Source organism: Nilaparvata lugens, chromosome 5 (genome assembly GCF_014356525.2).
Source record: "Nilaparvata lugens isolate BPH chromosome 5, ASM1435652v1, whole genome shotgun sequence".
NCBI lineage: Eukaryota > Metazoa > Arthropoda > Insecta > Hemiptera > Delphacidae > Nilaparvata > Nilaparvata lugens.
The window spans coordinates 21,104,949-21,117,256 of NC_052508.1; the positions used below are offsets into that span (position 1 = coordinate 21,104,949).

Below are 12,308 nucleotides of genomic sequence, written 5' to 3' on the forward strand. Positions count from 1 at the left end.
ATTCAATGATTCAACTGGTTGGCCATGGCTCAATGCAATTTCCTCTCCAAATATTTTTTTTATGGGTATTGGGGATGATAAGGAGGAATTCAATTTTGAACATCATCTCAATTATGAGATGAACTTTTTCAACTTTTTCAACATTCATGACTGCATCCATAATATAGCGGACACATTGTTGCTCAGAAGACCCAGACACATTTCTCCTTGACAATACTACTGAATAAATTTTACTTTGACGGTTGATTGAAGGCAGTAAAGATCGTTACACAGCCTATACATGTAGCAACATTTCCTCTGATATTTACCAAATCATTAAGATAGCTAGATTTTTTCTATATAGCAGAGAACATTATTTTTATATAGCCGTGCTATATAGCTTGGCTACATCCCAAATGTCTTTCTGCTTCATAGTGTAATCGCGGCTTCAGTTTTTAATAATCCGATGAAATATTGAATAACAGCGGTGACTATTCATTATTGACATGAAAGTGTATTTATGCATATATTCTCATTTGGTATAGATTGGTTTTAAGATTTTCCTTTAAAGTAATTTTACAAAAAGTTAACTCGTAGTCATAATCATGTTCCCCATAAGTTACAATAATTTATGGATATAGAGCTATCAACATGAATGTTGTATTTTTTACAGGATTCATTGAGCGAATATTAAGGACTTTTTGTCGAATCAATCTTAATTTGGACAAAATGGAGGATGACTTTGTTGGTGATTGGACGGAAATCAATTCACATATAGAAATAGCAAGATGCTCTTATGGAGATATGTTACATGACACAGAAAGGGTGAGTAATATCTTTAAAATACAGTAGGCCTATATGTAATAAGTGTATGTAAAACGAAGGTGTAAAAACCTATTCAAGGTATATGAGTTCCTAATTATTTTTATGATGATTGCAATACACGTAGGCCATATATGCCGTTCTATCACACAGAAAAGCCTCAGCATCGATTCAACAAATTCAAATGAGACAAGCACATTAATCTATCAATTACCTGAATCAGGAAACTTCTCTACAAATTCTATAATTTCCGTAAAATCCTCAACCATGAGACATTAAAAACTGTTTATTTTTCATTAGTGCAATCATTTTTAAGATACGTCATAATTATCTGGGGAGTTACGAATTTTATACATGTTGAACCTCTCTATAGACTTCTAAAACGAATACTAAAAATAATAGGTTTTAAAGCGAATCAATTCTCCACGAACATTCTTTACAAGGACAGTAAAGTACTAAGTGTAAGACAACTCTACATCCAGGCTATCATAACCATCAAACAAGGCAGAGAAACACGAATTTAATAGGACCAAGGATGAACACTACATTTGGGCAAAGAAACTACATATATTTATGACCAAAATTTACAATTCAATACCAAGTAACATTAGGGAAGAATTCAATAGACACAAGTTCAAGAAAAGTATATTTTCCTCGTTAGTTGATATTGGAGTAGAAAATTGTGAAAATTTAGTTAGACTGTAAATATCTAAACTATTCATTCTTCATTCTTTGCCTTTAATAGTTTTTCATTTTTTTAATCAACTTTCTAATTATTATCCTTAATAGAACATTAATAGTTATTATCACTAATTTCATAATTTTGTTTATATTATCAATTTTTACTAATGTCAATAAAAAAACTTCAATCCTATTGCCTAATTGCTATTTCAATCACTAATTGATAACTTCATAAGTTATATTTGAAATTAGATGATTTCGGATTAAACTCTTTCTTTATTTTAAATTAATTGTAATATTAATAGCTGGCCTCTACATCACCCCTCACATCCAAACGGTCCACCACATAGCGCCTACCTCGCCTAGTGACGTAGCATAATAACTATGCTAAGGCCTTTTCTTGCAAAAGAACGGCACATATGGCCTTGATGTATTGCAATCGTCATAAAAATAATTTGGAACTCATATATTACATTTTGAGCGGGTTTTTATACCTTCGTTATACATACACTTTGTTACTGTATTAACTATAGGCCTATTAGTATTCGCTAGTTATTTTTATCTTTATATTTTTTATCTGCTTTAAGTAGTGTATACCATATATGTATGTTTTATATAAATACATGGAATATCCCCATCTTTAATACCAATTAATTTTCATAAATTCACTAGAGAATTAGTTTTGAGCTAAGCATTGGATTTTCCCGATTATCGGATATATTTTATGTAAATGAATAATTCGATTGTTTATTATTAACTTCATCATAAATTCAATGGCGTCTTAATATGCTATTTTTGAAGGATTAATTTATCTCACTAAACTCATTTCAGTTTCATACCTAATTTCTCACTAATTCTTTTCATACCTCACATTTTTAATATTTCATGAACAATCTTTGATTCTAGATTTAATTTTTTTTTGAGTTTATACTTGATGTCGTCGTCCCTGAATTTATTTAGGCTAAGTAAATAATATAATGTATTCATCTGTATAGATGGATTAATGTGAAATATGTTTTATGAATAATGCTTGTGAATTCATGAAGTTGATAGCCTTACCAACGGCGTTGTTTGAAGTTTAAGTTTATTTTTAAATCAACCATTTAAATTTTTGGAATTAACATAGTAGTTTCTATTATTTTTTGTAATTGATCTTGATAATGAATGATTACATTTAATCTTTGTCCACAGAACAACTTGTACTACAAAGCACTTGTTTTGGCTATTAAAAAGATCCACTCGGAAGGAAGAAAAGCAAATGTATTGGACATTGGAACTGGCACAGGGTTATTATCGATGATGGCTGCCACCATTGGAGCCGATACCATCACTGCATGTGAGGTGAGAGAGACAATGTCATAACAGTGACATAGAGAAAACATACACGATAGAAAGTAGACTTACTTGCGTTTCTCTATATATAGTAGGAGCTACATCTAGCGTCAATTGTCACCAATGTGAGACAATGTCATACATCACATTGATCCACGTAATTCTTATTAAAAGTAAATTGGATGCTGAAACGTGAAATCAATCACTTAACGTAGCTGAAAACTGAAAGTTATGCTAAAAGGCTAAACCATATTAAGCGTTTTTCGGGCATTTTTAGAGTTGGCAGGACAGGAAGCTCTCCGATTGGCTGATTGGTTGGTGCCTGAAAAACCCGCATAATATGGTCTCGCCCTTTGACAGTGGCGCATTCTATCGTAGAATACTGTACTTAGTATGTCGTTGACAAGTTAAAAATGGTTTCTAATCACAGATTTTTTTATGAAAATAAAACATGAGGTCCTATTCCTCATTCAAATTGCTCGGTTTGAATAATACTATCAAAGATTTACAGTAAATTGGGAATTATGGAAAAAATTGACACTATTGTTGTTGCTTGTGTGTTTCAGGGTTGTGTACCAATGGCAGGATGTGCTCGTAAAGTGATCAAAGAAAATAATCTTGAAGATAAGATAAAAGTTGTTCCAAAACATTCAACTGATCTGAAAGTCGGTCCAGGAAAAGATATGCCTCAAAGGGCCAATATCCTGGTTACTGAAGTATTCGATTCAGATTTCATCGGTGATGGAGCCATCAGTACTTTCAAACATGCTCACAAAGAACTGTTGGAGGTATGTAGTTCAATACTTACCCTACCTTAGGCTACTTGAACTAAACAACCTACTAATCTAATTACTCAATTATCTATTCCGCTTTCTAAACTTCATCGATTATTACAGATTGTCTTCTAGCTTAACTGTACATTTTGAGCATACTTTTATGCCATCCATTAAATTTTTTGCTTAAACTATATTTTGGCCATAAAGCCGAATAAATTACTCCGTTTCAACGATATTTATTAGATGCAAACAAGACTTATCGCTTAATTTGTTGCTAATATTCAACAATTGACAATATATAGTGTTGTTCAAGTTCTAAATAGTGTTTTTGGTTTATCGGTCGAAATTTTCAGTTTATTAATGGCACCTTCACACTCTAAACAAGTCGCTTGTGAAGCGGCTCTCTCGTTCGTCGTCATTAGTACGCACTTGACAAGAGTATGGAAGCAGCATTAGAGTTTGGACTTTCTGAATATTTTCTCGTTGATTTCATTCAATTCAAATGTTTTTACTAATTAGCCTATTCGTAGATTAAAGATGTATGTTTCGTTTTCTTATTGAATGTATATCGATCAATCGAATGGGAGTGCCTCAGACTGCGAATTTCAATTTGTCTAGTGTATGAACACAACCTAAAAGGTTCTGTTCAATTACGTTTTAAAGATGAAAAGAAAGGTTAGGGAGGTTAGGTTTTGGCTCTGAAATGGCAATATGTTAATATTATTTGAAATGTGTGAATCATTTTATATAATAAACTCAAATAACGAAAAGCTGAACCACTCGCACTTCCAAATGACACCCAATCGAATACATTACCAATATTTTATTATGTGACACATAACCAATATTGTTGGACAGTCTATATTTAGACTGTTGTATTGATTCGAATAGGAACCATTTAGGGATGTGTAAGGGTTCGGCCACACTGAGAGCCATCTGCCATCCTATAGGTTGTTCAATGTATTTAGGTATTAAAGAGCGATTCAAGATATAGCCTAAATAGAGAATAGGATCTCAGATCGCTATTTGTGTGGACGGCACCTGAATTATTGATTAAATTATAGATAAATAAATATTCAGGAATGACTGTATTTGGGAGTAGATTTGGGTTTGATTATTCTTTTGTAGTGATTTTATTCGTTCTTCCCATCAGTCAGAATTGATTCTTGTGATCAATTGTTTTGATACAAGCCCATTACAATATTGTTTTGAAATGTTATTATACATTAATGCATATCATAAAATGCCAGTATTGAAATGCTGTATTATTTTTGTGATTGCAGAAAGACTGCATCGTGATTCCCTGTTCAGGCCGAGTGTACGCTCAGGTTGTGGAAAGCACACTGGCTCGCCGCTGGAACAAACTGGACAATGTCAGCATCAGCAACGGCACACAAATTGAAATGTCAGCCACACTGAACAGCTGTCCGGGCTCCATGTCTGTGCACGACCTCCAGATGAGTCGCCTAGATCAGCGCTCCTACAAAACAATCTTGCCTCCTAAAGTGGTCTTCGAGTAAGCTACCTTTACGTTCACGTTTCTCTCAATGATATATGGCACCAGTATACAGTATTGCTAGTAATATCCAACAAGCCAGCCAGGCTAGCCGAGACAACTAAGGCGGGCGTTTCACTCTTCAGTCTAATAGCTCTATGTGATCGTGGGTTTAAATCCCGCCGGTAGGCATGGTCGTTTGATCATCTCATCAATTCATCCATTCGCTTTCTATTACCCACGCACAAGATTAAAGCTCATGTGGACATCATCCGCAATAAAAAATATACTAGAGATATTCTATCAACATTTGGAAAAGGAACAGTTTTGGGCTTTAAACCTGTTGTTCCTTTCTCAATCATTCATAATGAGTTAAGAATGATATTGTATCTATGAATGTATTAATAAATGAATAAACTACAGATTATAATAATAATCATCATTATATTCTACACAAAACAATGTTTTTGGATTCAGGGGACCTAGAAACTTATAGAAAACTTGAAATTGGGATACCTTACTGTTTTTGGAAAACAGCGCTTTTCTTGCCTATGGTAGGGCAAGAAAAGCAATATTAAATTATCTAAGCGATAATAAATTATTGAACGAGCGTTAGCGAGTTCTCACTTTTGACTTACTGAAGGCCAAAGTCGTTGCCCTCTGTTTGTATGTTCTACAATATCTTTAGAGAGAATCGATCAATCAGCTTCAAATTTTGAACACGTATTTTTCGAACCGTTATTTACAGGTCAAGTTTGTTGGATAACGAAATTGACTCATTCCTTCGTCCTTTTTTAGGATATGAAAATAACATTGTAAGTGCATAAGAAAAAAAATTGTTTTGATTTATCACCTTTCTTATGAGTAGGCATCATTTTAACTTTTTTTAGGCCGTCAGGGAATATGCCAAAGTCTATACATTTATTGAATAAGTGAAAGAAAGAAAGAAAGAAAGAAAGAAATATTTATTGCCAAAATCATTAAACACAACTTTACAAATTTGAAAAATATAAAAATTTTCATATACAATACATTACAAAACTTAAAATTAAAATATTTTCCATTTAAACATCGATTATAATATTATCATTGGCGTTACCAGCAAAACTAAATAGTTTGAGCGATGGCAACGAGTAATCAGTCGGCTATAATTAGTGGCTTGAGATTCAGTCGAAAATAGAAAAAATATAATAAAGAAAAAAGAAACATATGGAATGTATGAAAAACTAGAAAAAAAAAATAATAAAATTTCAATCCGAAAAGAAGAAGTACTAAGAGTGAAATACTAAGAGAGTAGAAAAACTAGAATGAATTCATAATAATTTAAAAACTCAAAAGAAAAAGAGATGATTCATGTAATTATTAATCTACAATTCACTGTACATATGTAATTATAGTAACATTTAGTAACATAATGTAATTCATTTGTAGCATATATGCAATTCCTTTTGTAAGCAAAAAGAGGAAAACAATACAATACAGTACACATGACACAAAAAATAAAACTTAAACTCAGAGAGAGAAAAATTAATCTGGGAGTATAGCCCTACTAATAATAAATTCAGAGGAACTGAGGAAGACAGTATATGTACATCAAATTAAAATATTTTAGGTATAATATCTTCTGTCTTTATCCAGCTTTCAATTTTTAATTTAAGTGCTTTTGTAGGTTTCCTGCAATGAAATGTTCTGGCATAAAATTAATAAGCTTTTTTGTTGTATAGTTGAATTGTCTTCTGCATATAGTTAGATCTGTTCGAGGAACAAAGCATCTATTTACTGATCTAAAACTATAATTAGTTGAATGAGGTGTAAAAAGATGTATATGGTTGCTGATATATTTAACAAGATTCTGATATACAGTTGCCTAACTGACAGAACTCCGAACTCCATAAAAAGTTGCTGGCTAGGGTACCTTCTATGCACTCCTAGTGCTGCCTTGAGTATACTCTTTTGAATAATATTTAGTTTATTGAAATGAGCATTAAAAGCACCACCCCAGACCCTAATTCCATACTGAAAAACTGATTGGGCGTATGCAAGATAGACCATTTTACTTAAAGATTTCTCTTTTAGTAAGCTCAGTTTATAGAATTTATGAATCATGAATTTCATCCTGCTACACATCTTATCTATATGCTTATTCCATCTTAGATTTGGGTCCAAAGTGACACCTAAATACTTTGTTTCAGTTACCCTCTCTAACACAGGACATGGACAACTCATATCATCATTGTTGGGGTCATTCAAGCAAGTCCTTTTATGTACTCTAACTGCATTTACATTATCTATTTTGTCAGTTGGCTGTGTACTCGAGTTCGGAGAAAATGTCATATAAACACTTTTTTTATAATTCAATGTCAAAACATTCTTCACAAGCCAAGACCTCACCCTGCAAAGTCCACTGTTAGCAAGAGATATAACACTGTCCCACGAGGATCCAGTAAAAGCTAATACAGTGTCATCCGCGTAAGACAATATCCTACACCCCTGAATAGGAAGACTCAATAAATCGTCTATGTAAGCTAGAAATAGAATCGGGGATAATACTGTTCCTTGAGGTAGGCCAAATCCTGACAAAGCTATTTTACTCTCCCTTCCATTCAAATTAATCACTTGTGTTCTGTTTTCCAAATAACTAGCAAATAGTCTTAATACTGGACCACGAAAGCCATTTCCTTCAAGTTTCTCAAGCAGGTTTGAATGAGGGATGGTGTCATACGCCTTAGCCAGGTCCAGGAATACAGCTAAAGTTTTTTTATTTGACTTATAGTTATTTGTTATTATATTTACAAGTTCAGCCATGGCATCCTCAGTGCATTTATTTTCTTGAAAACCATATTGATATTTGTTTATTAAATTGAATTTATTCAAGTATGGAACAACCTGTTGTTTTATAATTTTTTCAAAAACTTTGGATATATTACTTATAAGGCTAATTGGACGATAATTGGTTGGGTTTGTTTTATCTCCTGACTTGTGTAATGGAATTATGTTGGCAATTTTAAAATGACTTGGGAAATGCCCTGTTTCCATACATTTATTGAAGATTAAAGTTAGAGGTAGAGCTATGAAGTGGGCTATTCTTTTAAGACAAACGCTACTTAAATTATCGAAACCAGGAGCAGCACTATTTTTTAAACTATTTATCTGATTTATAACTTCATCATAATTTGTGGGACGTATGAAAAATGAATTCAGAAATCGAAAGTTAGAATTATTACCAGTTTCTTGAGGAAAATTTTCATTTTCTTCAAATAGTTTTTCTGCATATGTCTTTCCCACCTGTGAGAAATAATTATTTAATAATTCAGGATCAATATCAGGGGGGAGCTTATGACGTTTAGTGTCTAAAATTTCCTGGATGCAGTTCCATACCTTTTTATTGTTTCCTTCACATGATTTCAGTTTGTTTTTATAGAATTCGAATTTAGCTGATTTAATAAGTTTATTTAATAAGTTTCTATAGGCTCTATACCTCTCTTTCAATGTGACATTAAAAGGTTGTTTTTTCAAGGCATTATGCATTTTGTCTCTTGTTCTTATACAATTTACCAGGCCTGAGCTTATCCATTCTTTTAGGGGTCTATTCCTCCTTTTTAATTCTATTTGACTAGTTGATAATTTTATATAAGATAACAACTTATTTACGAAACGGTCAACTATATTATCTAAGTTAGTAGAGTTATCCAATTCTGAAATCTCATCTATCCAGGTTTCTTTTTTAAAAAATCCAAGAGTTTGTCAAAATTTATTTTTTCAATGAAATTATTGGAGTTATTCGATTTTTCAGATGCCTGTTTTTCTATTCTAATGTGAAAAGTTGTACAATAGTGATCAGTTATAGAAGTCTTTTGAATTACTCCTAGAATGTTTTCTTCACTAATTTTTGCACTTCTATAAAATATATGATCGATACAGGTTTTCGTATTATTCATTACTCTTGTTGGCTTGTTAATAAATGACTTGAGACCGTTTATCTGCATCAAACTTATATATTCATTTGATATTCTACTGTTTTGCAATAGATCTATATTCAAGTCGCCCACCAAGATAATTTTTTCCATTCTGTTAATATCTCTCAGTTGTATATCAAGATCAGATAAGAACCATCAATGTCAGCGGCAGGAGACCTATATACGGCAATCAAATTTATTATTGAACCATTCATTTTTAATTTTATTGTAAGAGTATCCGCTTCTTTGTTTACCCCAGTGACTTCGTTAAATTCTATATTATTCTTTATAAAACGCATATACCATTACTGTTATTCAGTTGCCCTGGTTTGCTTATTGCAGTAAATCCATCCAAACTATAGTCAAAAAACCCATTATCACTTATCCAAGTTTCTGATAATACTATGATATCATAACTCACTTTACAATTATGTAACATATAGACGAATTCATCAAATTTCTTCCTATACTCCGAATATTCATATGAATAATATCAAAAAAATCATTGGATAACTCATTCTCAAACTGATTGGGGTGAAAATTTAATATATTATCAATCTCAGCCGTATTGTAACATTCTAAATCTATAAAATCATCGAAACTATAATTATTATTTGTCATATATCTTGAAAGATACCACTATTTTCCTCCGTTTCCTATGTATGTTGTTCCTGCTGCTTGTCCTCCGATCCGTCATTGTTGTCGGTTGATGTTAACTCCTTCAGTGTGTGGGTGTCGTATATCCGAATCGCTCGTGAAGCTTCATCCTTCTTGACAAATATCTTCCCATTCCTTATCCAGTTGAATTTATAGTTGTTCTTCTTTGCCTCCATCTTAGTTTCGTTGAATAGGTGTCTTGTGTGAGGTGTCAGATTTTCGTTTACAAATACCGGTCCGTCTTCAAATTTTTTATCAATGTGAGTGCTCCGCAATCCATTACTGTTGTTTTGTCTCATTTCTTTTTGGTATGCTTTATAGTTTGTTATCCAATTGTCTCTGGTTTTTCTTGACGCGAAAGCAACAATAATAGGAGGCACCTTTCTCCTATCTCTGACAGGAATTCTATGAGCAGCCTCAATTCCCAGATTTCCTTCATTATTTATTTTTAGGACTCTTGCCGTTTCTTCGATTATTTTTTCAATATTCTCATTATTTGTTACCGGTATTCCATGAATTTCCAGGTTTTTCATTCTTCCATATTGCTGGAGCTCTGTTAGGTCTTTTTCCAGCACGAACAATTTTGTTTTCAATACTTGGTTTTCCTTTTCCAAATTAGAGTGATCCACCTTATACTTTTCAATCATTACATTATATTCATCGATTTTATTAGAGAAAAAATCCACCGAGTTTCTTAGGTCAGAAACGTTTTCATTTGTTTTTTTAATCTCAGCTCTTATCTCTTTCATTTCTTCACTTATTGCATCTCTTATTTCTTTTTTAGTTCAGCGATCAATTCTCTACTTAATGATACCTGGTTGTCTGGCATATTTATTAAATTATTATTCTTAGAACTCTTACATGTATTGCAACGCCACCTACTTGTAGCTTGTTTTGATAGTTTCTTGAAATTACTTTCCGTAAACTTAGCACATAGGTAGTGAAAATGAAGTTTACATGAAGAGCAAATTAATGTAGTTTTTGAATTGAAGACTTTATTACAATTGCACTCGCATCTTTGCATAGCGTGCAATCTTCATGAAACCATTTTTATCTTCTTACTTTTATTTACTATTTGTTAAAGAAAACCCAAAAGTTAAAGGAACACCAATGTTTAACTGCGTTACGGTATAAAGACATCAATTATTAATAAAAGAGGTAAATATTATTTAAGAAAGGTAGAACGTGCGTCAGGAGGGCTATCGAGACGACTTAGGATATTGGAGGCCCCTGAAATACGATGGGATTAAGGAATAGGTGATGACTCAGAAAGGTAATAGACGAGAATTAAAATTTTAATGTAAGTTAATTATTATTGGTAATAATTTATAGAAGAAGAAATTATTTATAGAAGAAGAAAGCTATTGACTGAAGATTATGACATGAAGTAACCTTACTTTTCGTTCAGTCGATAAGCAGAATTCTCACTGGCACTGGTTAAACACAACACAGATAACAAGCACAACCGAACTGTTCGGCGTCCGAACTGATACTGAAAGTGTGTCAATACTTCAGAGACCCTATTAGCAGCTAATTTCACAATAAAAGAGTTTAAGCCATATACATCTAAGCAGTTACTGTTACCTATTCCATTAATAGCAGCAAATACCTCTTCAACTTTAACATGACTGAAGCTGAACTTCGTAACTGGTTGTGGTATTTTCTTGACATAATAGCTGGAATCAAAATTGCTCTTGGGAATGGTTCCTATCTGCTTGTCCACTCTATCTATAAAAAATCTATTTTTGTCATTGATTGGCATATCACATTCAATTTTGGAAGATTTACTATTCCTACAAACATGTCTGTTAACTATTTCCCAAGCCGCTTTAGTTTTGTTTTTACTATCTGAAATAAATTACTGTTAAATTCAAGTTTGGCTTTTTTTATTGCTAATTTATATTGCTTTTTACTATTATTATACTCCTCTTTTATTGTGTCACTAAGGCAGTCTTTATACAAATAGAATAATTGTTCACACTTTATTTTTAACATTTGCAGTTCAGGTGTATACCATTTATAATAATCTCTACTCTGATATATCTTCCTTTTAACTAGCGGATAAGCCATATTAACCGCCCCATAAACAAGCTTTGAAATTTTTGTATTTTATGACTAATATCATCAAGCTCATAGACTGAAATCCAGTTTAAGGATTCTAGATATGCCAGGAATAGGTTTGTCCTATCTGCACTAATTTGTCTTAGTAGTATTGTTTTTTTCTTTTTATCGATACAAGACTTTTTTTCAATTTTAACTTTTAGACTCAAGGCATAATGATCTGAAAAAATTGTATGTAATACTTTACTCTCCCATCGGCTGAAATGTAAATCAGTGGCAATGTTGTCTATACACGATCCTTGTGAATTAATATTATTAATGTTTGGTCTGGTTATTTCCTTAGTTGTAATAGACATATTAAAACTAGCCAACAAGGTACATAGTTCATCTCTGTTCTCTGATTCAACATTGAAATCGACATTAAAATCAGCTCCCAAAATAACATTACAATTAAAATTAAACAAATAACTCAAAATTTCATTAAGCACCTCTAGGAATTTTCTAAAATTGCTCGTTGAAACACTATATGGCCTATAAACAGATACAACA

General features: G+C 32.3%; 1 protein-coding gene across 2 annotated transcripts in view; it reads left to right on the forward strand.

Moving 5' to 3' along the window:
- The window catches only part of LOC111053872 (protein arginine N-methyltransferase 7), a 65,771-nt gene that overhangs the window by 4,996 nt on the left and 48,467 nt on the right, over window positions 1-12,308 (forward strand). Inside the window, exons 2-5 of one of the 2 annotated variants that reach the window (XM_039427930.1) lie at window positions 653-804; window positions 2,674-2,823; window positions 3,381-3,602; window positions 4,874-5,106. In XM_039427930.1, the coding sequence (XP_039283864.1) occupies window positions 709-804; window positions 2,674-2,823; window positions 3,381-3,602; window positions 4,874-5,106 (701 nt within the window). In that variant the 5' untranslated portion in view covers window positions 653-708. The remainder of the gene's footprint in view (window positions 1-652; window positions 805-2,673; window positions 2,824-3,380; window positions 3,603-4,873; window positions 5,107-12,308) is intronic. The other variant, XM_039427929.1, reaches the window with a different exon arrangement.